We start from the raw sequence: 27,559 nt of genomic DNA, 5'->3' as shown, positions 1-27,559 counted from the left end.
TACACAAGAGTATGTCGATGGTGTCAATGACTTTTTGAAGTTTGCATGCGAGCATTGTGATACAGATTCGCCGATTTGTTGCCCATGTAGAAAATGTGGATTACGTAAGATGTTCATGCCCCACATGGTATATGATCATTTGATTAGCTATGGAATTTCTCAAGGTTACACCATTTGGCATGCTCATGGGGAGAGAATAGGGGAGGCATCTTACCATGCTACTGATGCCCAAAATAATAATGAGCAAATAAATGAAGGCTCTGGTGGGATGACAACCATGTTACATGATGTTTTCCCCATGTTTGATCCTGAAATAGTGGAGGGTGGGCCTGAAATAGGTGTGGATGCTGGAGAGGCTGGAGTGCAAAATGAAAATCGACAAGGTTCTAGCGAAAGAGTTAATAAATTTTACAATATGTTGAAAGATGCTGATGAACCATTATATGAAGGGTGCACAAAACATACTAAGTTTAGTGCTATTGTACGTCTCTGGAATATGAAGTGTTTGGGTGGATTGAGTAATAGCATATTCACAGAACTACTTGAATTTGTGAATGAGTTGCTCCCACCAGGAGCATCATTTCCTAAAAATACGTACGAGGCGAAGAAGTACATGAATGAGTTAGGTCTTGGATACGAGAAGATCTTAGTATGTCCCAATGGTTGTATGTTATTTTGGAAGGACAATGAGAATCTGGAAACATGCGTGGTATGCGGAGCGTCAAAATGGAAGCAAAAAGAGTCTATGGATGATAGGTCTAGAAAAGGTAAAAGAAGTCCAGCTAAAATATTACGGTGGTTTCCGTTAAAGACAAGGTTGCAAAGGCTTTTTATGTCATCGAAGACTTCTTCACAAATGAAATGGCATGCTATAGGCCGCAATAATGATGGGGTACTAAGGCATCCAGCAGATGGCATGGCTTGGAAGACGTTTGATTCACAACATGATGATTTTGCGTCTGACCCCCGCAATGCTAGGCTTGGTTTATCTGCAGATGGCTTTAATCCTTTTGGAAACATGAGCATTTCCTATAGTACTTGGCCGGTTATGTTGGTACCTTACAATTTACCTCCTTGGATGTGCATGAAACGATCAAGTTTCATGCTATCGTTGATTATACCGGGACCATCATCACCTTCAATGAATATAGATGTATACTTAGAGCCTCTAATATCAGAATTAAAGGAATTATGGGAGGTTGGAGCACCAACCTATGATGTTTGCTCCAAAGAGATCTTCACAATGCGGGCGGTTTTAATGTGGACGATAAATGATTTCTCTGCGTATGGTGATTTGTCTAGGTGGAGTACGAAAGGTCGTTTAGCATGTCCTTGTTGTATGGGTAACACACGATCTAGATGGCTGAAACATGGAAAAAAGTTTTCCTATATGGGGCATAGACGATTCTTGCCAAGTGATCATAGGTGGAGAATGATGGCAAAAACATTTGATGGGACACGAGAAATTGATCCTTCACCTACTATGCCAACACCTAATGAAATTTTGGAACAGTTAGATGATTTAAATTGCAATGATAGAACAGATCGTAAAAGAAAAAGAGTTGTGGGGTCGACTAATGTTAAGGAACACTCATGGAAGAAACGTAGTATTTTCTTTAGTTTGCCTTACTGGAAAGATAATTTATTGCATCATAATCTTGATGTGATGCACATAGAAAAAAATGTGGTGGATAACATTGTCGGCACACTGTTGAATATTGATACAAAATCAAAGGATGGCATAAAGGCACGCCTTGACTTACAAGAGATGGGTTTGAGACCACAACTTCATCCGGTTATAACAGCTACAGAGAAGACATATTTGCCTCCAGCTATTTTCACAATGAGTAACAAAGAGAAAGAAGACTTGTTGAAGGTTATACAAAATGTAAAAGTACCAGACAGTTATTCTTCAAATGTTTCACGTTGTGTCAAGCTTCAACACCGTACTATAGTGGGCATGAAGAGTCATGATTGCCACATACTGATGCAACAACTCCTGCCAATTGCATTACGTGGGTCATTATCTAAGAAGGTAATAGAACCATTAATCGAGCTATCTGGATTCTTCAGGGGAATTTGTTCCAAAACATTGCGGCTTGAAGATTTGGACCGATTGGAATCTAGAATACCTTACATATTGTGCCAATTAGAAATGATATTTCCGCCATCATTTTTCACGGTTATGGTGCACTTGACTATACATTTAGTTGCAGAATGTAAGCTTGGAGGACCTGTTCATTATCGATGGATGTATCCCGTTGAAAGGTATGCTATAGTTAGTGAATTAAAAACACATAAATATCAGTTGAATGAGATTTGTTTTTTAAAAAAAAAAAAATAGTAAAAGTCATCTAATGATTTATGTGGTAGGTACCTACACCGACTTAAGTTTCATGTGCGTAACAAAGCTGCACCAGAAGGTTCCATTGCTGAAGGGTATTTGTTGGAGGAATTATTGACGTTTTGTTCTCGTTATTTAGAATCCACTCAAACGGTTTTCAATAGACCGTCTAGAAACCTGGATGATTCTAAAGGGAAAGTAATTGACGTCCGACTCGATTTTACATCGTGGACCCAAGCACATCGCTATATTCTCTTCAACTCTGACGATTTCACTCCATTCCGCATGTGAGTTGCAATGCTTAATACGTACGAATCAAATTATGTTTCATTCATATTGTGTAATTATAACATACATTTGTGATGTCGTGAACATATATAGGATGCACTTGGAAATAATACGGAATACAGTTGATGGGAATCATTTATCGAATGATGAATTACAGAAGAGGCACGAAGACCAATTTTGTAATTGGTTCCAAGACTATGTAAGGATTACACCTAAGACCAATTTTATTATGCCTTTGTAGCTTTTTTTCGTCATTTTAATCAATGCTAATAATCCAACCTTTCAGGTAATGAAAATGGATGACAATGGAAGAAGTGAATTGGGCCATAAAGTCGTAATGCATTCTAAAGGTCCCATGCAAGTTGCCAAAGAATTTAAGCGATTTGTCATTAATGGCACAAAATTTCGCACTAGGAATTATGAAAATGGGAAGAAAACTCAGAATTGTGGTGTTAGTGTATGTACTGATCAAGATGGCCCTGCTTGGTATGGCCAATTAACACGCATAATTGAGGTTATGTATTATGATGGGTCCCGATATGTGTTATTCATATGTGATTGGGCAGACGTTGCTTGGGGTAGAGGTTTGAAGGTGGACGAGTTTGGCTTTACTCTTGTAAATTTTTCTCATTTAGTACACACTGGTAGTCAGATAACTGATGATCCGTTTGTTTTATCCTCCCAAGTATCTCAAGTATTTTATGTGGCAGATGAAAGATGCCCAAATTGGGTTGTGGTTGTTAAGACAAAACCAAGAGACGTGTATGATACTGGTGAAGAGGAAGTGACTGACGATGATGAGGATGAATATTTAGTCAACGAATATTGTATTAACACTTCCAACCATGAAGCTATTGAACCCGGTATTGACGATGTTGTGTGGACACGAAATGATATAGATGGAATGACGATCGAAACTCCCCAATAGTGTTGAGTAAGAAATATATTATTATGTTATTATCATGCTCTAAATATTATTATTTCGTTTGATTTGCATATATGTAAATTTGTTTTTGTATAGGTACAATGGGTCCAAAAAAGAAGGCAAAGATGTCCATACCACAGTTGCGAAGACAATCTACAAGACTACAAGCTGTCCATAGTGAGCCACAATCTGATAGGGCAGCCCATTCATTACCCTCTGTCGATGGGCCACCCCTTTCCGTTGATAGGATGGTGGAGTCACCACCTTCTATAGATTGTCCTTCCCAACCATCATTATCTTCACAGCAAGGGACCCAATCTCCTATAGAACCATCATTATCTTCACAGCAAGGGATCCAACCTTCTATAGATTGTCCTTCCCAACCATTACCATCTTACCAGCAAGGGACCCAACCTTCCACATCGAGCCAAATAGGAGGCCAACTATCCACACACATGGAGATGAGCAGAGAGACCGAGCCATGCACATCTGTACCAATAGCACCTAGTTCGGAAGCAGAAAATGTCGATATGTGTTCTGACAATGGAGATCGCTTTCTCATCATCGTCGGTATGTTTTTGTTTTTCTTACTTATTATTTATTTCACAATGACTGCAGATTTACGAAATACTAACACTGTAACTAAATCTATTTTTGCAGATAGTAATGGAGATCGAGTAAAGAGATTATTGCACTCTATTCATGACATTTGGCATCTTCCAGAAGGGGAGAGAATTGAAATGGAGCTCAACAATCTTGGTCAGCCCATCAAAAAGCAAGACTCAAAGGTGGTAAGGTTTGGTGGTCTGATAGCGAGAAGTAATAAGTTGGTTCCGATAATTTACAAAGATTGGAAGTCAGTACCTAAAACCATAAAGGAGGAAGCGTGGGGTCTTATAAAGGTATATATGATTTTTCATATTTAAATATTATTATTATTATTTAAATAGGTATATTTTGAAAATTTTGTTAGAAAGCTAGTTACTCGTGTAAATTTATTTTGACTGTAGGGCAAGTTTAAAGTTCCTGATGACAAATTGGATGTATTCAAAAAATGGATACTAAAGCACTTGGGAAAGAAATGGAAAGACTATAAGCATGAATTGAAGAAAAAGCTACTTAATGAAAAAGACACCTCTGCAGCACAAGTTGTGGCAAGGGCAAGTCCCGATATGGTGGACTTAGAGCAACTAGCAGAGTTGGCCAATCTCTGGTTTGATCCAGAATATATGGTAACAATGCGTGTATTTCTATTATAGATTTATAAAGTCAACCAACTAGTTATTTTAATTATAATTCTCATAATATTTTACATGTTGCAGTCCAAATGTAATAAAAACAAGGAGTGTCGTAAGAAGCAGGTGGTTCTTCATAGTGGAGGATCAAAAAGTTTAGCAAGATATGCCCATGATATGGTATTTATTTATTTAATATTTATTTATTGTTGAATATTTGTTAGTTCTTTGTTTTCGATATATGTGTTTAATCTAAAATATTGGACGTAGAAAAAATCAACTGGGGCAATGCCAAGTCGAGCCCAGTTGTTTGTCAAGACCCATAAGAAAAAGGATGGCACACACTACAATGATGACACGAGGAAGAAAGTGGTATGTTTATTTTCAAATTTATAACTTTTTTAATTTTAAAGGATTTATAAATGAAGAATAATGTGTATTTTTTATTATCTATTATAGGTTGAGATGGAGGAACTTTTAACACAGGACACGAATTCTATAGACATGGGGTCTGGAGGAACCATGACTTGGGCATCAGATGATGTTTATTCAAAAGTCATGGGACCAGAACGGCCTGGACGTGTGCGTGGTTTGGGTTTTGGGCCAACCCCTACAAAGCAAACTTGTCAACATTCACTACCGACTTCAAACCAAGAAGATGGTGTATCAAAGGAAGAGTTTGAGAAAATGCGTAACGAATTAGCTGAATTACGGAACTTAGTAAACACATTCGTGCATGCACAGGTGAGCACCCCACATATGTTTAGTCGATATAAATCAACCTTCTATTGAAATTTTTGGACCCTCATTTGAATTTATATTCAGGCTTCAGGACAAAATCGAAAAGAGAATGAAGAGGAAGAGAAAGATGAAGAAGAGGAAAATTCTGAAGAGGAAGAAGATCAAGAGGAAGATGAAGAAGAGGAAGAGAATGAAGAGGACGATGATTGAGGGTCGGGATTATAAGTGAGACTATAATTGAGACTATATTTATGGTATTTGCAATATATCGACATTTGCTTTGTTTTGGTGGTATTCACAACTTTCCTTAATTGAGACTATATTTATGGTTATGCCATATATCGACGTTTGCTATGTTTTGTTAAGTTGGAATTAGGATGAATTATGAAATTAAAGGAGAAGTGTTGGATTATGCATTATTTTTACTACTCTTGTTGGAAGTTGTGAATCTTAGTATGATGTTTAACATATCTTGTCATAAAGTTTGCAAGCAACACACACTTTTTTTAAAAAAAGAATAAATATAAGATCCATATTAAAAGATTAAATTTTAAATAATAGACTCTATTGTTTTCAAAAGAAATATTGTACGAGACTTGCACAATTTTTGGGTGTATTTTCGTATCATTTAAATAAGTTATTTTATTTTATTTTATTTATTTTATTACCAATAAATCTATAATAGTTTTACCGGCGTTTCATTGATCAAATTTTGACATTTTATAAGCGCCGCCAATGTATATAATTATTTCCGGCGTAACAATATAAACGCCGGCGTAAAATTAACCAATGGCCAGCATTTATTTAAACGATATAAACGTTGAAAAACTCAATACTTTGTCGGCGTAAACTCTATCAATTGTCGGCATTTTGTGAAACGCCGCTGATGTTATATGTTATTACCGCCGGTATATTAGAAACGCCGACAAACACGGTTAATATAACGGCGTATAATTAATAAATTATTGGCATTTGTTTAAATGCCAACAAAAAAAAATATTATTTCCAGCGTAACAATATAAACGCCGCCAACGCCATTAATGTCCCGGCGCATCATTACTATATTGGCGGCGTTGTTATATAAGCCGCCAACGCCATAAATTATTACCGATGTAAAAATTTAAACGCCAGGAAGTTCAATAATTTACTGGCGGAAAAATTATTCACCGGAAAATTTATATATCTACTGGCGCATAAACAAACGCCGTGCTTATAAACGCCGCCAATTTAGCCTTTTTTTGTAGTGATTTTGAATTGTAGGGTTATGTACAATTTCTTCTATAACTTGTTGTGCCACTGCTCGTATTAGCACGAAACTATTGGAACTTGGTCTAGACGGAGTCTCCCCATTGATTGGCTCATTCAAATTGAAGAAACTATGCTGAGAAGTCATCCTAAAAATCAAAATAACTGTTTATAACTAAAATAACTAAGTAAACAAATTTAACTAATCAATCAAAAATCAACAATTTATAATACTCTACCCATTCCTACCCAATATCAAATCCAATAAAAATCCTAAAGTTTGCAGAACTTATAAACCTTTGCTCTAATGCCAACTATAACGCTCCCATTTTTTCTAACTATTGGAGATGTTCCTTTGACATCAAAATGATAACGTAAACAATATTAAGGAAAGAACTAAAAAAAACTTATATATATATATATATTGGGTTCAAAACATTAAATTAACTTAAACTGTTCGTACATAAAGATAACACCGTTTAAAATTCTAATTATCCCACAAATGATACTTTTTCCATCACTCTTAATCTAACCCTTCCACATGTCATCTAAGCTTCAAATTTATCTTGCTTTTTTTTAACATCTTTAAAATAAAATTTTACAGGTGGAAGGTAAGTCCATGACTCGGTAAATAGGATTGATTAAATCTGGTGTAACATATAAGCTTAAAAAAAATAAACTAAGAACAAGTAAATGATAATAACTAACATTATGGTAGCATTGTAAAATAAAATTCTTATAAATATACTTCCAAAAATGTCTTTGGGAAATTACCCCTTCAAGGGTAGAAATCCTCCCCGTAAACCCCTTCTCATTTGAGATCTACACCTTCTTAAATATTATTCGGTATAGCTTTCATTCTCATTTTCCCTTTCCATTTACGGTCTACACCTTCTCATTGTTCTTTAGTGTACTTATCATCCCCATATATTTCTCATTGAACAGATCTACATCTTCTCAAAGTCTTTCAATCTAGTTATCCCCCCAACAAAAATTAGTAACAACACCATACTATCATATAACCCATATAATATTTCATGTAATTATAATGTGCATCTTACATAAAAGTTTAGGCGTCGCACATTTTTTGATATAATAATCTCTTGAGATGCTCTAATATTTCTATACAAATGCAAAAAATTATTTCCTGAACTGTACATGCTTTAATAGAAATAGTGTTCAAAATCTTCTAATAAAAAAATGCCAAATTAATTAAACCTACTTACCTTGTTACCTAAACTTACCACTTGCCAAAATCAGTCGTATTACTCAAGACCATAATCAATCAAGTTGTAGGGAAGACTTGAAAAGTAGATTATTCTTTTGAGAGAGAGCTGGTAAAGATTTTTGAAATTGTCTTGAAAGAAGACTTTGGCTTTTTATAAGAGAACAACCATTCACTTAAGAAAAAAACCGATGGCCAGAAATTAAAAGAATTACGTTACGGATTTGAAGAGATGATGATTTCATTTTAATGAAAAAAATTATGAAAGGAGATGAGAAAATACTAATTGTGTAATGTGCAAAGAGCAAAATGAAAAGTGCAGAAGAAGGTGAATAGCTACTGTGTGTGTAAGAAAAGTTTAAAAGCAAAAAGCCCCAAAGTGAAACCCACCATTTCACTTAGAATGATTCTTTTTTTTAAAAAAATACAAAAATACAAATGGGCTAGTTAAAGGGTTGGATACTACACTGATATCCTCCTATAGGCGATTTCCAGCTAATTCTACATATTTTAGGTAGTTGGGCGGTTCTAAAACCCCCAATAAGATCATTGTGCATACTGCTATGCATGGTAAACCACGCATACCAATCTTTCTTTGCCTAAGCCTGATAGACTTCCATATCACGATGACTTTGGGAAGTATTCATTTCCTTAGGTTGCATCATAAGGTGAGATATTTTTAAGAACATTTTATTTATTAAGCAGATATTAGATTTTCCTATGCCACGTGTCATAATTGGTTCTATCCATTCTTTCTCTTTTAGTAAGGTTAGCAACTATATTCTTAGTGGTCATTATCACTACATTCATTGCGCGAGATTGATATTAGTACACATTTAATTTTATTCCAAAATTTAATTAGACCATGAAATTTCTTCCTACATAATGAGATCAAAATTTTTGTGAAAAGCTAGTACTTTATTCTCACTATATAAGTCAAAATACCATATTTAATTAATTTTAAATAAAATTTATATAAGAGTTTTTTTTATAAAAATAAAACTTAAATCTCATGCACATATAATCCATTCATAAATTATGAAAAATTCATAATTATTGCACTAAACGCATTGTGCATAGGCTCCACCTGAAGTCTTATTGGTAATTTGGTGCATTATGTTAAGGTGACCTTTAAGTATATCGCGATAGATGTTAAACACATCATTTTACATGGCCTCAATAATAAAATTAAATTCTCAATATTATATTTTCAAAGAAATTCCCACTACAAATTTTCTAGGAAAACTATAAATAAATAGGGATGCTACGTCATCGATATACTTATAAACTACACTTTATACATTCAGATAAAAATAAATACATACATTATAAATGATCCCAACAAATTACCAATGTCAGCTCTATCAATTTTTATAAAAATACTAATGAACTCAAACATTCAATTATAGTGGTATGCATGATGGTTTAATGGATAGAGAATCCACATTTTCAACCAATGAGAAGAGTTTGATAAGTCGTCAAATCTAAAAACACATTCAATATGGACATGCATTTAATAATGATTCAGTAGATCATCCACAACTAATCTATATAAATATTCACATAATACAGAAACATTGGACTTGATAAAGTATGACAAGCGTTCCAAAAATAATTTTTAGTATTATCAAAATTATTATTATTTTTTTTAAAAATGATTTAAGAATATTTTTTTGCCACTATGTTTCAACAAAAAGTATATTAATCAACTTTAGACACCAACATATAAGTAAATGTGCCACACGTGTCAAACATTGGACAACGTAAGCTTCCGCACGTGCCCCCAGGTGCCTTTTACTCTTGTGGGCTACGTTTTGGCTCTAGAGGTTCTCTTGCCTCTACTTCACTTGCTACGGCGGAGAGTGCACATCACTTTTGCTGTTCACGATGTTGCCAAACTTCTAAATACAAAGTTCAATCATCTTTATGTGTTGGTGTGTCAGTAAAGTATGGGATCCCAAGTGGAAGGGTGGATTACACGCTCCGTGACCAAGAGTGGAACTGGGTTAAAAAGCACTGCTCATCGTCTTCTTCCTCAATCTAAATTTTAGGTTTTTCTTGATTTCAACTATTTATTTTCAATTTTTCGTAACTTACTCATACTAAGTTTGAATTAAGTATATGATATGTCATATTAAAGCTTATGAACCAAGCTTTTTAATCATATAAAATTTATTTCCACAAAATAAGATTTGATTAGTTAAAATTTAGCTCAAAGTCACGGTCCAAACATGAAGTTTAAAACTTGGGTTTCAAGTTTCTTCTTCTATATGCAACGAAATTTCACCAAATTTAATAGACATATTTCTAACATTATAAAGAATATTCTTATGTAAATAATTCAATCTTAAACATGTCATATCGTAGCCTCTAATAAAAAATCCGAAACACAAACAATTATGGCTTATAATCAATTGCATGCTTTTACACTTATTCCAAAACATCAAACAACATGTAATCATATTCATATGGGTGAAAACCAGTGACATAGGCTCTAATACTAATGTTAAATAAGGTTAATTCGAATAACCTCAAGGAGCGAAATTCCTACAAGGCTGGATCTTTGCTTATCTTATAGCGCACGTCACTTTATTATTTACACTTCTACGTCACTTAGGAGGCTACTAGAATCTCCTAGAAAATCTCATGCTTGAAGATCAAGAGGTTTAGATGGTATATCTTAAAAATTGCAGAGAGATGAAAGTTTTTCTCTTTTTGATGTTAACTTTTTTCACACATAATTTAATATTCGTAAACCCTGATTTAAAGAGTTTTTACACTAAAGTTGTGTTAGTGGTGGGGAGTTAATTAAGAACTTCTCTCCCATATGGACGCAACATGGGTTATGGGGGGTTATCCACTACTAACACTAACAATATTTTATTCTACTTTCAACTTTTCTCTAAAATCATCTAATCTCATCTCACTCTTCAAATTGCACCCAAGTGTAATACCCTGACAATAAAATACATAATTTAAAAATTATTGAAAGAAAATTAAGACCATAATATATATCTTAAATTTGACACAACAAAAATTAGGCCCATAAAAAATAAGGAAAATTTAGGACGTGCTTAAATGCTAAAAATAAGCATAATTTTGTACGTCACATAGTATCTTGAGATCATAAATAGAATCTAACAATCAAGTAAGTTTAAGAGTTACCACCAAGGTGGTAGCCTAGTTGACACGAGTTGGTATTTCATGGCTTCAAGGTCAGAAGTTTGAGTCAAGACATAAGTTAAAACTATTTTTGGTAGTAAAACTTGATTTTTGGACTATGAGATGAGTTTTTGACCAGATGTATACTTTGGGGGTGCTGTAGTGATGGGCTTGCCCTTTAGACAATAGTTATGGTTCAAATCGGATATTTCTCAGCAGGGAAGAGCTCCTATGATCACGCTTATGGAGGATTGCTACGCTGGTTGCTCTCACCTCCCATTTTCTTAAAAAAAAAAAAAAAAGGTTAATCCAAGAGTTATAACTAATAAGTCAAGGTGGTAGAATGTGATCCAAGTACTTTTGGGATGCTAAGACTGATGACTTGGCCATATTGTCTAGGTTAGTGAATTTTTCCGAGCTATCTTAACTTATTTTAAGACGGGTTATATCTACTCAACAACCCTACACCACACATCTATTGAGTAGAATAACTCTTTTATTTTATTCTACTCAGCAAGTGTGTGATGTAAAGTTGTTGAGTTGAATTTTTCTTTTTAAGATTGTTCTTAGACTATGCGCTATTAGACTGAAAACTGCCCTAAACAAAATGCTATGTAAGGTACTTATGTTTAATGTAAGAATAATATTAACTAACTGTGAAACAATGAGATTGTTAGAAATACAAAACTTTCAAGAGAAATACTTTAGTTACAACTAGATTTTATAAAAATAAACTCACAAACTAACTCAACTTAATATAGTATGTTAGTTTATAAAATTACTTTTATTTTAAATAGATCTAACGTATGGCATGAAACTACATCTACGTGTAAGTTTACTTTTATGAAAACTCTATAACTCAGTAACGCTTCCTAACTTTCAATAATTCACGGATAAATGGCACAACTGTGGAGTTCAGCTCATTCTTATCAAGTTAATATTTTGATTCTTACATGGCAAGTGAAATCTATGGGTTTAAACCCTAAATAGGAATAACTAACTAAGTCATAAAGAGTTTTGTTGAAATGTAAGAATGTTCATCTTACCCACATTTGATAGTCTTAAAAAAAAAAAAGGAAAAACATATGTTCGGGTATTTTGAATTGAAGAAGTTTTAGGAGATTTAGGTTGCATTTAGATAATAAAGTGATTTCAAATATTTTGTGAATAGTAGAGAAATATAATTGTTGAACCCAAAGTTTCAAGATTTGTGTAATTATATATTTACACATAGATTTTGATGATAACAAATGAATTCAAAGAATAAATAAGTCTCAAGCTCTAGTTGTCTACACAATGGAGTCAAACACATCAAGAAAATAAGCATGAGCAAGAAGAGAACAAGTTCACATTAAAATTATAAAGTAATGTTGTAAATCTCTTAAAAATTCGAAATTAGGATTAAGGCTCAAAATGAATATTTTATCATAAAACATTAAAATACATTTTCCACATGTGCATGAATATTTTGAAAATTAAATTTGAAAATTTTGAAAGATGATTGATTATCATCTTTCACATGTGCATGCTTTGATTAAAGCTTTGAACTTTGAAAATATTAAAGATCATTGATTGTCATCTTTCACATGTGCATGTTTTATTTGAATATTTTCAAAAGTGATTGATACTTTTTTTGACTTATGCAAAAGGTAGATGTTTTTGTTTGAAATATTTGAAAAGTAAAGTGTGCTCCTTTTGTCATATGCAAAAAGTAAAAAGATTAGGTTTGAAAAATTTGAAAAGTAAAGTGTGCTCCTTTTGTCATATGTTAAAAGTAAAAGATTAGGTTTGAAATTTTTGAAAAATGAATGATGTTGTCTTTGACAATTGAAAAAGAAGAACTTTTTATTTTAATTTTTCGAAAAAGTGAATGATGTTGTCTTTGACGTGCGAATCTTTTTAAATTGGAATATGAAGTCTCATATGCCTATAAATAGATCATTTGAGAGCTTCACATTTACAACATTCAGAGCATACAACATTCATTCAAAGCTTTCATTCTTTCTTCTCTAAACATTGGGCCTTAATCCTTGTTCATTTTGAGAGAAATATAGTTTGCGCTGTATTGTTCTTATTTCACTCATTGAGAAGTGTTTTCTGATAACCTACTCACTATCAGCTCTTGTATCAGTAAAATGGTGTGTATAACCCTTGTGCGTGTAGAAAGTGTTCTACACAGAGAATAGTTGAATCACCACGTGTAAGGTGATTGCAAGTGTAGATGGTGTTCTACACGAATCCTTTGTAGTGGTATTATTCAAAAGTGTAATAGGTTTCTATCTCCACCTGAAGGAGGTTGAATAGTGAATTTGGAGATCCTTAAGGGGTAGTTTGAGGCGAGGACGTAGGCAGTGGGGCCAAACCTCGTTAACATACTGAATTTGTTTCTCTCTTATCCTTACTCTTTATATTTATTACTGTTTCGTATTTTGTTTATATTTTATATTATATATTTGATTTATAATTGTTATTTTTTTAAATACAACTCAATTCACCCCCCTCTTGTGTTAATCATCTGAACAACAATAATAATAAAATATTAAATAGTCATGAATAATAGTAAAAAATAGTAAAAAGTAGATAAAAAGTAATAATAAAATAATAAATAGTACTGAAGTGCAAAAATTATATATTAGCTCCAAAAACTTTGAATATATACCAAATTTAATTTTGAAGGCAAAATCTTAAAAGTCAGGGAAGATGTAATATATTCTAAGCATAATTAACAAACTATGAAAATCTCAAATAAAACAAAAATAATACCACATTTTCTTTCGTATTTTCCTATTGTATCCATTATCCAACGTGATTAAAGTCTCCAAATATAGATACATAATATTTTCATATTATTTTAAAATTAATATTTATTTACATAATTTTAAACACATAAAATAATATCTCAAACCATATATCCCACGTGATTGGCACCAAAAAAGGAAAAAAAAAAAAATTAAATATCCAGATTGGTGTGGTTCATCAAAAATAAATTTTACGATACAATAAAACATATTATAAATTAACGTATCACAATAATTAATATTAATTTATAACTTTTCAATTTTAGGATACATTTTTTAATAAAATATGATAATACGGCTATTAAATATATTCATCAAATAACCCACTCATATTTTTTTTTTCTTAATAATTAAGAAAGTGATTATGAGTAAATTTATATATATATATATTATTTTTTCTTAATGGTTAAGAATGTTTAAATAACACTTAAAAAAACAAAAAATTCATCTATACTATTATATACATTTGATAGACAAATTTTATAGCCACTATATTATTATTATTTTTTATTTGATAATTTTATTGGATTTTTTTTTTAAATTTGGAAATCTCCTTAATTCATCTAATCTTATCTAATTATTAATTTTTTTTAAAATTTTTATCTAAAATATAATAAATAATTTAATTTTTTTAATTATTAAAATAATAATAATATTTGATTCAATTTATTTTATCTCATCTGATAATTTTATCAAACCGTAAAAATAATAAACGGTAAGAATCTTCTTGATAATAAAAAAGAAAAAATTTAATTATAAGCATAATTACGTATTAATATATACATCAATTTAATGTGATTAATTAAAAATAAATTTTTTTAAAAATAATATTAATTAAAATTTTAAATATAAAAAAATTAATATTTATATACATATTAATATACGATTACTTACTCAAAAAGTTAACATTCCAGGTCAGATTCGGTGCGCAACAAAGCCTGAAAGAAGAGTTTTCGATAAAAAAAACCCTCCACTAGATAAAGCGGTAAGAATCTTCCAGGTAAATAAAAAACACAGAAGTCAGGCCGAAGCCAGCAGTGCACGAGGATCTTTCTTCTCCGTTTCCTATCATTCCCCTCTCTCTCTCTCTCTCTCTCTCTCTCTCTCACACATCCGGCCTTCAAAACATTTACTAAAAGGAAAAAGAAAAGGAGACTTCGATCCAACCCTCTTTTTGTTTGGATCTCTTTCCGTTATCTCAGCTTTTGAACCTACACACCCTTCAAATCTGTCCATTCTCGCCGCGGTTTCAGGTACTATCAATCTCGACTATGTTCTCAGAGCTTTCTGCGTTTTATTTCAGATCGAATTCCTTGATTTTGTGATTGATTTCTTTTTCTTTGGGTTTCTTCAGAAAAAGAAACCCTGGAATTTTGATTCTTCTTGCTCAGAACAATTATTCTGGTCTGCTCAAAATACTTGAGAGGATCTGGGCGTTGGTACTGTGAAGCAAATCAGGTAAATTGTAATAAATCTGAGTTTGAATTATGCGATTTTGTGGTTCTGTGTTCAATTCCGTTCAGTTTTTTAATTTTAGTTTTTTTTTTCTCCTTTGAATGGTATACCTGCCTCCAAACAAAACTACATAATTGTCTGTCTAGAACTTTTAGACATACGGAAAATACCTCCTTAAATATGAAATGTTGAGACATACCTAGTTGTCTTTATCACGAGGATTTTCACCCTTGGTTCCCTCTCCAGCTCCAGATCAGATTAGTGTGGAAAAATTCTTTCCACTAGGATGTACCGAGCTTACCTTTTTCGCTTTGATGGCTTTACTCTTACAGCAAGGTGGGGAAACACAAAATGATGCCAACATTTGCACATTACGGCTTATGGACATTTCGGTGGATCAATCAATGTTGAGACCCTTCTAATGGCACACATCTAATTAGTGTGAGGTGGAACGAATTACACTTTTTAGGCCTAATCTATCTTGGTGATATTTCTTGTTTTTCACTTGCATCAACTATTAGGATAGACTTTCCATGATTTCCTTCTTGTGTTTGTACCAAATCTTGTTTCCAAAAAGTAAGCTCATGACCTACGGTCTCTTTGGTCTTTGCTTTGTTTGGTATGGCTTGTGTCATGCTTAAATATCATTGGGCTTTTGTGGAGTGGGAGAGGCAGGGATAGCTGGGAAGGTAAAGGAACTACTTATTTTTTTAGGGCGGTTCCATAATGTTTATATAGTTCATTTGGAGGATAGATTGAGGGTTTTCAGATTCCACAATTTGTACCGAAGATTGTGCTTTTGAGATTGCTTATCTCTTGGTTATCAATGGATTTATGGTTTCATTTTACTCATGTTTTTCTTTCTTTCCTTTAGGCGTATATTGAAGCTTAATTAGTGATATTGTAGTATTTGTTATCCCTCCCTTATGGGGTGTGGCCTGCCTTGTACACCATCATCTTAATCAGTTTTGATCCTCCTTCATTTTTTCTATATTTATGGGATCTTGTGGAAAAGATCGGCCTTGTCTCTTACTTCTGTAGAATGTCGATGTGTATATTTAGAACTCAAGCTTTAAGGTGCCTTAATAAAATGTTAATGGTTTGGGCACTCATCTGTTCTTTAAGAATACTTTTTATTACTTAATTCTAGTAATTTTTTTCTTTTGACAATTCTATCTTAATTTCCTTTTTTTTTTTTTTAAATTTCTTTTCTCTTGATATTGGTTACTTTTCAAAAAACCCTTTGTTGCCGAAATTTGATTGAATTAGACTGATGGTCTCTGAACTTCACTCATGATAGTCATTCAGCCTCTCCATATGATGTCTTTATGTGACTTTATTTAACATTGCAGCTATGCAGAGGCAGCTTGTCTGTAGTGGATGCAGGAGCATTCTTCTTTATAGTGGAGGAGCTACTAATGTTTGTTGTGCATTATGCAATGCAATAACCTCAGTCCCTCCTTCCGGTATTTTCTTTGTCATTCTTTTGTATCATTGCAAATTTGCAGCCATTTATATGTTTTTGAATACTTTTTGGACTAAGTTATTAACTTTTGAATGTGGATATGCTTGATTTGAAAATTCTATCATCAATGACCTTGGGAAGCACTAGCCATATATTTGCTTGTACTCCAAAAAGACTATTAAAGATTACAATGGACTGCTTTTGCGTTATTATGAAGTCCAAAAAATCTTCCCTTCGAGGCCATATAGAATCTCTCTCTCTCTCTCTCTCTCTCTCTCTCTCTCTCTCTCTCTCTCTCTCTCTTTTTAATTTTTTAATTTTATAGATTAATATAGAATCTCTTTAACCAAGCTCTTATTCTCTACTATCCTATGCATTTGAGTTGTTACCATTTTTTCCACTTAAATCCCTAACGTCCTCATCAGGTCATTCTATTGTGGCATGGGTCAAGTTCACTTCTGGTGGGAATATTTTTTATGGCATTTCTAACGACCCAATTAAACACTAGCAACATATGAGCTTATACTCCCAAAGGACTAGTCAAGGTTACAATGTAAGTCCAAGAGAATTATTATAAATCCAAAGCCCAAGAACTTATCTTTCCCATGCAATGTCGGATATCATTTACTTAAGCTCTCTTTCATCATCCTGGTATAGATCTAGGGTGTTACATTCATTTTTTAATTGAGAGAAATATTTCTTTTTTTATAAGTTAATTGAGAGGAATGTGTCGGTGGCTTATATCCATAGCAAGATATGACACAATTGGTTTGGCTGAGTATTAATGGATGTTTGTGTCAAATGTGGCATTTTCAAGTTAAAACTTGGAGGTTTAAGGAACTTATGGATTGCTTAAACAAATGTGGACTTGGACCAAAAGATGGCTATGAGGACTTAAATGCTATAGGGTAGGTGTGCATGATGGAAATCCAACAAGGTATATGGAGAAAGAGAAATGGCCAGAGCACTGGGGATAAGGAAACAGTGGTGGATCTTAAGGAATTCCTCTTAAAAAGATAATGCAGGAGCATTCTCATTTCATTGTTTCTAATTCTAGTTTTCAGGATTTCTATACTCTTTGATTATTTCCCTGTTTGGTGTTTTTCATGTATATTTTCTATGTGCTCCAGCAACAATTTATTTGATGATTAATAACACTTAAATTCATAGGAAAAAAAAAAGAATGAAAAAAGAGAAAATGCAGCAAGGTATTAACAAAGATTACTTGGTCGTAATTTCTATATGGTTTATTCCAGGGTTTGAACATTGAACCTTCCCTTGTTTACGTCTTATATACTTCGGCTATGCCTATTTTTTATATTAATAAGAATCTGTTTTACTCAAAAGTGATTTCAGGGTTTACGCCATAGAAAAGATAACTTAATAAGGGCATTAGTCTATTATTAGCATTTGGCTTCAAAATTACTCTAAGTCTCTAACTAAAAGCCTTAACAACTGCCTTTCTTGGTAATTAAAATACTGTATAAAATTCATCAGCACATAATAATTTAGCCTCCAATTACTTACCAAAAACAAAAAGAAGAAAACTTAGCCTTCAAAGATGCATGAAACAAAATAAGATGGTTTTACATGGTTTATGCTATTGCCCTACCGTTCATTCATTGTGAAATCATACAACCCAGTTTCTGAAACATGTTGATAATGCAAGACTTTATTCCAGTAATATCAACAATATGCGTACACTTTGCAAGACGTTTGTTATTCTACAAATTTCAACTTTGTTGAAAAAACACTAACATGCATGCAACACTTCAAAATATTGTTCAAATATTCATACATCATAAAATCAAGTAATTTTGTGAAATTTATATTGTTGAGAGGTGAAATCAATCTTCTCATATTGCTGACAGATTGCTTAAAAAGCTAAACAACACTCTTAAAGCAGGCCTATTCATCTTTTTGCTACTCTAAAACCTTAGCTCAACATCAATACAATTAAACAGCAGAATAGGAGGGAAACAAGGCCCTTACCTAGAGGGGATTTTGTCAAAAACCTAGGAAAGAACCATGAGGGGTTGAATATGAATAGATGGAATCACACTGATTTGTGTGACAGTTGATTTTTGCATTGGTGTTGATGTTGAAACCATTCAAGAAAGGTATGATAATTTATTATAAAGGTTGTTTAAAAGCTATTCTTAAATCTTAAGAGGAAGAAACTTAAGCAAACTGGAAGAAAACTATTTTTTTTTGATAAGTAAAATCAAAGTATATTAATGAAAAGAATAGGCAAAAGCCATGTTCAGTACAATGAATGCCCTACTACGTAGGCTCAATAGATACAAGAAAATCATGAAAGTTTTGGCCATTAAAATTAACGGCAATGGCCCAAGTACAAAGAGTTCTAAAAAAGAAAGCTTTTAGTTCCTCCATAGATCTCTCTGTCTTCGAAAGTCCGTTCATTACACTCTTGCCATACCTGGAAGAAAACTAACTTAAATCAATGGAAAGGACTTGACGGCTATGGCTTGTGTTAAGGTCTACTATTCTTTTTTCGGAAATTTTACTTCTCAAACAAAAATCTTTGAATTTTAGGAGTTGGAGGTGGTGGCAGTAAGGGTAAATAGATGCCCAAGTTGAAATAATAAAAGATGGCGTCCTATTTATAAGAGCAATTAGAGTTTTTTTTTTTTGGCTAAAATAGTGCGGCGGGCAACATAGGGGTTAGACTCCTGTATATGATTAGGTTTGCATGAGATAAGCTTGAAAAATCAACTCCTAGAGTTTTTGGATGTGCTGGCAGATAATTAGGAGAGAGAAAAGTTCAAAATTTTAGGGTGTCCTACTTATTAAAAAAAAAAATTAGTGTGTCCTGCTATAAAATAAGGTGGCAGATATGATCTAAAAATAAATCCTTGTTCAATTAGGACTTCTAAGTTTTCTTGGATCTTTTTTGCCTAATCCTAGTATAACTATGTTTGGGCCTTGCCGTCCGCATAGTTCTAGGCCGTATTTCCCAAAATACCCTATATGGTCCTGGGTGTCATATTCAATTAACATCACTTGCAACTACTATGGTCTTCAAGTATTTGTAAGCTCTAAAGCATTACTCAGCTCATCAAGAAAGGCCTTGTGTCCAGCCATGGTAGCTGTTAGTGTAAACCAAATACTAATTACCCAATTGTGTTCTCTGAACCCCATCATCCCATCCTCTGCCTCTATTCCTCTAATTGCCTAATCAAGTGTTGCCAGAATTCAGTTTGAATAATTCGTGGGTCGCCATCGTTCCACTCTGTTGATGTGACAATGTTTAAAACCCAGATCAATGCTTGTTTAAAATGATAAATATCCAAGAGTTATTGAACACTGCCACATCAGCAGAATGAGATAATGATGGGATGATTGTATAGTTCCTAGCATTACTCTTTGTAGATTATGCTTCATTTTCAATTTGGCTTGATAAACTCCTCACTCCTTGCTAACCTTTTGAGAGTCATTGATCATGTACAATTGTCATGAATTAAAATTGCGTACTTTTTGTAGTTGGGCTATGCCTATTTCTATATCAATAAAATATCTTCTTCTTTTTCAAAAATAAATAAAATAAATAAACTTGTGTACTTAAAGCTATGGTTATCCCAAAATACTTTGCTCCTGTCCTCACTCCTGTGTATTTAGCATATGTACGTTCAATTGCTCAGCCTTCTAAGGTGGTAATCTCCAAGAAGTTTTTGTGTCCCTTTTTTTTCTGAAGTCAATTTGTGATACAAAAATGTAATTCCATTATAGATAAGGGATGAGAACTTATCATCCAATAATAATGTCTCTTCTTGCTTAGTTCTTGATATCAGTATTGAACATTCATAAGTCTTCAAAAGTGGTCAAATTCCACCATAGTTTTCTAATTATACCTTTTAGGCATGCTGTCAAAACACCTTGCTAAGCACTGCATGGACTCAGTGACCACCTACCTAATGGCATAAAGGTGCTGTATCCAAATTATAATTTACTCAGTCATTTTCTGATTTTCTTGTGTCCTCTATGGTGACCTAGATAGATCTTATCTCTTGTATTCCATTTTGTGTACTTGGGCTATGCCTATTCCTATTAATACTATCGTTTACTTAAAAAAAAAAAAAAAATGTACTCTGTCATTTTTGCTTGTGGCATTATCTTTGGTAATCTTGACCTCAAAAAGGCATTGCTCTCTTTGTATATCTTTAGGCAGTTTGCATTCACTGATCATTGACCATGAGCTCACATTCACAAATGACAAGAGCATCATGAAGTTTCTAAACCCATTGTATGAACATGTGTATGTCCTCAAGATTCTATGTAAAATGAGGGAGACTGATATGGTGGTTGGCAGAATGGATAGCATGGAGGGAATTAGTGACTTCATGCTGAAATGTGCAGAGCATTAAATGTTGACATTTATGTGGGGGGCAGAAACTAATTGGTTGTATTTAACATATACACATGCCTATGGTAGGAGAGTTTTGGGTTCGATTACCTATGCTTGTATATTACCCTTGCAGGGACGGAAATGGCTCGACTCATATGTGGACGTTGCAGGACATTGCTGATGTATACATGTGGGGCAACGAGTGTGAGATGCTCCTGCTGCCATACAGTGAACCTTGCACCAGGTACAATCTATATGCTCCTTGTGCATTTGGTGTGAATTGTATAAGATTTTATTATAATCTGCCAGCCCATTTCATACTCAAATAGCGTGTAGCTGCAAGTCAAGATTCATGACTAGAAAATTTTGTGATCTGCCACACTATTGTAATCCTCGAATATTGTGCTTTGCAATATAGCAAGATTCCTTGTCTTGTTGCCCTTTTTTCACAAATAAACAAGTTATCCGCCTTGCAATTACTATGAATTACTATGTGGAACTCTAATACTTGTTGAGATATGCTTGGCTTATAAAGAGATGTTACAAAAGTAAGCTTACAAACGAACGTGCTATGATATGATACATCAAATTTTAAATCTCCTTGTTTTTTGGTAAAGTAGATATGACGTATCACATTAAAACAAGTCAGTATGTAAACTTCCTTTTGAAAGATCTCTTTGTAGATCTAAAAGCACTTCTCATAATTGTTAGCAACAAATTGGGGTACACATTTTTACAATCATAGTTGATGCAATTGTTTGCTTCAGTGTGAAACAATATAACAAGTTGCGGGAATGAATTCATTTTAATATACGTCATGTTTAATAAATTTATGTAAATTTTAGAATTGAAAGACCTTTTCTTTATTATTAATTGGAGATTTAATTAAAAAAGGGAAAAGGCATAGCCTGAGTAGAAGGGTTGTATACAAGAGGAAACCTACTTAGAAATAGGAAAAGGGATGAGAAAACTATGAAAAATCAGCCTATTACTATCCAGAGAAGCTACTTTATAAAACTACTATCTATAGAAGCTACCCAAAGGAAAAAGTATCAAGTAAGAAAGTTCAAGCTCATCCAGCGTCAGCTCATGATAAGTTTTTATCATGACATAAATATCCAGTTTGAAACTAGAAGCTGAAGCCTCCCATCCTCAAATAGTGACTTGATTCAATGGCTGTAAAGGAACAAAGTGTTGAGCTACTGGGATAGAGGTGTTATTAATCTAAGCTAGTTTCAATTGTTGAGGGTGCGACTTGAGGGAGCTCCTGCTGCTTCCTGCCATCTAGGCCCCTCCTGTTTGGTTCCCAGTGGGTAGGGTGCTCCTATAGTGATGCCTAGGTAGGGAAGCTACCTCCGATTGTCCCCTACTACCCTTTTTATCCAGCAGGAAAAAAAAAATTGTTGAGGGTGTGATTGAGTGAAACGCTTAAGGCAGTCAAATATGGATGCTAATCATTGACTTAAACCTTTTAACTTCGTTTCCACAAAAAATCAGGCATTTGAAAAATAGAATTGCACCACCAATCATCTTTCTGCACTTGAGGTATAGCTAGAATGCATCTAGCAATGGATAGTAAAAAAGTATCCTCTCTATCTGATTCTAAATCATCAGTAGTATATACTCATTTTTATGAATAGCAAAGGTACTGCTTTTTATTAAAAGTTATTTTATTTTATTTTATTTTTAATTTTAATTTATTTTATTATTATTTTTTTAAAGTTAATGATTATATTAATAGAATAGGCATAGCTCAAGTACACAACATGGTATACAAGAGGAAGCATTTTATTAAAAAGTCCTAGGGGCACAACCTAGTATATGCTCCATAATTGAATGAAGTTCCTTTACTGATAAAAAAAATTAAATGAAGTTCCTTCATTAGCAGATCTTATAGTTCTTCTTCTTTCTCCCCTTCAAGCTTTTTTTCTTTGATAAATAATTTAAATTCATTAAAAGCCAAATGGTGTACCTAAGTACACAAGAAGTATACAGGAAAACCACCTATTTAAAAGGGAAAGAAAAACAACCAAACTAAGCCCTAACCCACAATGTCCTATCCCATAGAAACAAACTACTGTTCCAGATGGAGAGAAAGGAAGGATTGATATCTCGAGGATTGCGAGCGGACTTAAAACCTCTTCATGAATACTTTACTTTGTTGGGCCTTCTATAGATTGTAATGGACTGTGCTTCCATGTTTTTCCTGTCTCTTTTTATATTTTTGTTAGGTGTTCCTCTTGTATGTTACCCGTGTAACTGGGTACGCCTTTTGCATTTCAATAGAATATATGAATACCTGTAAAAGTAAAAATAAAAAATATGACCACTAGCAATGTAACTTGATGGAGACAAGTGGCAATATTCATATAAAGTTTTATAAGGGCATGGAAAATATATTTCTTATACCCAAACTTAAACTCCTCATGGTAGATGATGCAGGGCCTACTTCGAAGCTTGCTTAAATTTAGTCGCACTCTAATTGAGCCATATTTTTTAGTTACTTTAAGTTAGTTAACTGGTAGTTTCATTTTATGTATGTTATTTCCTAATGTTTTTAGAGTCAAGTCTTTTAAATACAGCACCCTTATAAAGTTGTAAAATGCATGGAAAAGATGTGCTTACAAGGCCCATCTTTGACACCACATGCTGGATAATGAGGAGCATACATTAAATTTTCAAATTTTTTTTTTCGAGTCTAACTTGCATAATTTAGTTAGAGTCTAGTGGAGTTTGAATCGCTTTGGTAGTTTTATTTTATATTTTTGGGTCAAATTTTGGTATCGAGTCCTAAAGGCCTAAATTTAGAGTCCGAGTTTGAGTCTATATAGGTTTATTATTTGAAGTCTTATGTTCCCATTTTTGAAATCCAAACACCGTGAGAGTTAGGAATTACTGATAACTGTACTTAGTCTGGTGATCAAGCATTGTCTTTAGTTGTCTGTTATGGGCACCCTTGGTTCCATTTCTTTCTTTGGAATAATAGTCTCTTTAGACTTAGTTCACTGTGAGGTGGCCATGACACACTGGAACAAATTCTTTGCTAGAGTGATGCCAAGAAGGGTGGTTAACTACTTAAAAAGTTGGAATGGCCTACGTGGTAATCTCAGATCCCGGCAATGTGGAAGATGGTCCCAATTTGTCTACGGTGTCTTTGGAGGGAAAGGAATGAGATAAGCTTCAATGATCGTGAACAGTTAATGGACAAACTTAGAACTCTTTTTTTTAGCACTTTATTCCGTTGGTTGATTATAATAGATTTCAATGGCTTGAATAGCCATGATTTTCTTGTATTGCTGGACACTCATACATAGGTCTCGCTCTTGTGCATGTCCCGTGTACTTGGGTTATGCCTATTTATATCACCAATAAAATTCTTGTTTACTGATTAAAAAAAAAAAATAGTTTTTAGAACCAAACACTGAAATCTACCACCAAACAGTAAACTACCTTTTGCAACGTTTCATAAAATTTCTCTGGTTTCATTAGTTTCTTATATATACATCTTGTCTCATTACATATATAGCATGGATGAATTGTAATAATTTCTTTTTATTATTGTAACTTTTGTTTCCACTTTCCAGCTTTTTTACAGACTTTTTTCTGTTTTGGTTTTTGTGGCTATGTGAAAAAAGTATCCAGCCAGGTTGCCCATGTTAGTTGCGGGAACTGCCGGACAACGCTCATGTATCCATATGGAGCTCCATCTGTTAAATGTGCAGTCTGTCATTATGTGACTAACGTTGGTGTAAGTATAATTTAATGTATCTTATCACTATCAAAGACATAATTATTTAATATTTGAATTTACTTCTTATTACTTCTTATTTTAGCTTCCAGGATTTACTTCTTAGTTCTTAATACGTTCTCAAAATTTAGAAATACACTACAGTTTGGTTTTATTGAGCTTTCAAACTTGCTACTTCATACTGAGCTTCTTATTCTCAGATTACTCAGTTTTTAAAAAGTAAAATAATTTGAGAAAACCTGTACGGTATGCTGTGCATAACGAGCTTAGCAGTTTCAACTTTTGACTTGTACAATTGTTGCCACAAGTGTACACACATGCATGGATGTACATATATTCTGCTTTGTTTAAAGGAACTAATACATATACTTCGTAGTTTTTATCATTATGGAAAATGCTATATATCACACCCATATCCTATTTGTATCCTACCGTGTGACATGGCATTATACATCAACCCTTGAATTTGTTATTTTAAAAAGAAAAAAATCATTTGATGGTTGCTGGGCAATGCCATATCAACATAAAGAAATGATTGGCAATGCCATATCAACATAAAGAAATGATTTGTACAAGTCCCGCATAGTCTCTTTGTAAAAAAGTTGACCCATCTCAAAAAGTGTAAAAAAACCTGTTCTTTTTTGTGGGACCCACTTTTTTACCAAGGGCCTGCGCGGGGCTTGTCTATTTAGGGCTTTTACCTAGTATGAGTGCAGGGCTTGTCTATTTAGGGCTTTTACCTAGTATGAGTGCAGGGCTTGTCTATTTAGGACTTTTAATTTGTATTACTCATCAACATAATTTGATAGGAGTATGAGGAGAGTGTGGTATGTAACATAACTCTATCATTATTGCTCCGTAGTTTATCATGGTGAAAGCTGGTTCTCTCTCTCTCTCTCTCTCTCTCTCTCTCTCATGCTTTCTTATACATCCTGCAGATTGCCAGTGCCAGGGTTCCAATTCCTGTGCACAGACCTAATGGGACAGCCAACTCTGGAACAATGCCCTCCACTTCAACTGTAAGCTCTTCCTTCTTATTCTCTGTCTGTCTCTCTCTCTCTTAAACAAGGCTGACCACCATTAAGCCTTTGATTGCTCAATAATCTGCTCGGTACATTCTCTCTCATTCTCAGAGCCAAACGGTGGTGGTCGAGAATCCAATGACTGTTGACAAAAGTGGCAAATTGGTATGCATTATACCCTGTTTTTATTCTCCATCTCTCTCTCCTGCTCCCCCATCCCTCCCTTCCCCCTCCTGCAAACTCATTATACAATTTTCCTTTTGTGGGCAAAAAAAGATGCGATGATAAGATTCTGATTGTCACAGGTGAGCAATGTTGTTGTGGGGGTCACAACAGACAAAAAGTAATTCAATGACATTCAGAGAACCATTGCTGCTGTCTTTATTTGCAAGAAACAATCCAAGTCCATATTACGCATCAATTGGAAGATGGAAATGTGAGATTATTTGTGTATATGTTGGGTATTGCCACGATTGACATTAATTCGAGAAAATATTTCCAATATATAGTTCCTGAGAACTTATACGTGTGATGTATTATATATTAAGAGTATAAGAAGAGAGAAAAGGTTCTTGTGCTACTACTCCCACACCGAACATTCTTTGCCACATTTAGCCGAGTGAACGTGCTTTTGAGGTGTATGTATCTTATTCAGATGCAAAATAATGTAGAAAACTGCTATTTTTTGTGACTGAGAATTTCTTTCTTGGGTAAGCGATTAATTTGCTTTCACCTGATATTTTTTTGTGTTGGTCGTAAGAAGTAGGTCTAATGGATATATGTCATCATAATGGCTTTTTTTCCTGGTGTGTATGCACCTAAGGTACTTGAAATTGGTCAGTTACAAACAAAGGGAGCTTGAATGTTTTTCAAGTTGACGTGTCGTCAATTGGTGTAAACCTGTTTGCAGTCTTCTGCCAAAGACACTCCAGGGTTGATGGTATGTCTAAGAAATTAGAGTGGTGGGAGTTTTGCTTTGAGTGGTTAACATAGAGTACTTTCTGTCGTTTGGAGGTAAAACAAAAAAGTTGGGATTGGATTTGTAAAACAACTGTGTTCTACAAAGACTTGTAATTCGATGGTGGTTCAAAACTTAAATGTTGACCCATGTCACATGTTTCATGGTGTTGGATTTGCTCTTTGAAAAATTGCTAGGATTGGCTATTTGATGTTACGAAATTGAGTTGGAAGCATGTTTTGGACATGTTACGAAACTATGGGGAACAGAAATTTCTTCCACCTTACATTCCTCTAATCATGCAGTGCATCACAAGTAAAGAAGATAAAAGGTAAAAAGATATTCAGGACATTAGGATCATGGAATAATTTTCTATGCGCACGTTTTTTCTTTTGAGAAAAGAGAAACGAAAAAGAAAAGAAAATAAACATTGTGCTTTTGATCACCAAACATAACAGTTGGACCAACTGAAAATACTCGTAAGGGTTTACACTTCGTCAGCAGTTTTCCAAACAACCAAATCTCTTACAACCTGCGTGGGGTTCACATTTTCCAAACCACCCAGCACCAACAACTGAATAT

General features: G+C 33.7%; 1 protein-coding gene across 6 annotated transcripts; it reads left to right on the top strand.

The window, feature by feature from the left end:
• The first annotated feature begins 14,974 nt into the window (after nt 1-14,974).
• Nucleotides 14,975-26,758, top strand: LOC122275615 (protein LSD1-like). Of its 6 annotated transcripts, none has more exons than XM_043084745.1 (9): nt 14,975-15,216; nt 15,355-15,421; nt 15,751-15,864; nt 16,771-16,884; nt 21,383-21,493; nt 24,885-24,997; nt 25,936-26,016; nt 26,131-26,184; nt 26,325-26,758. In XM_043084745.1, the coding sequence occupies exons 4-9, from the start codon at nt 16,773-16,775 to the stop codon at nt 26,364-26,366; spliced, it is 513 nt and encodes a 170-aa protein (XP_042940679.1). In that variant the 5' UTR covers nt 14,975-15,216; nt 15,355-15,421; nt 15,751-15,864; nt 16,771-16,772; the 3' UTR covers nt 26,367-26,758. The 6 variants fall into 6 exon arrangements, with proteins under 6 accessions (XP_042940679.1, XP_042940678.1, XP_042940674.1 ...); XM_043084744.1 differs by having other exon boundaries at nt 15,324-15,421; XM_043084740.1 differs by having other exon boundaries at nt 15,318-15,421.
• Nucleotides 26,759-27,559: the final 801 nt, after the last annotated feature.

The sequence above is a fragment of the Carya illinoinensis genome, chromosome 9, assembly GCF_018687715.1.
Source record: "Carya illinoinensis cultivar Pawnee chromosome 9, C.illinoinensisPawnee_v1, whole genome shotgun sequence".
Classification (NCBI taxonomy): domain Eukaryota; kingdom Viridiplantae; phylum Streptophyta; class Magnoliopsida; order Fagales; family Juglandaceae; genus Carya; species Carya illinoinensis.
The sequence above is the reverse complement of the archived record's forward strand: the minus strand, read 5'-3'. Positions and strand labels throughout refer to the sequence as shown.

Coding starts and splice junctions, on each gene's coding strand:
- LOC122275615 (XM_043084743.1), top strand. CDS start 16,773: ATGCAGAGGCAGCTTGTCTGTAGTGGATGCAGGAGCATTCTTCTTTAT. Junction 16,885..21,382: donor AACCTCAGTCCCTCCTTCCG/GTATTTTCTTTG, acceptor TTACCCTTGCAG/GGACGGAAATGGCTCGACTC. Junction 26,185..26,324: donor TTGACAAAAGTGGCAAATTG/GTATGCATTATA, acceptor TGATTGTCACAG/GTGAGCAATGTTGTTGTGGG.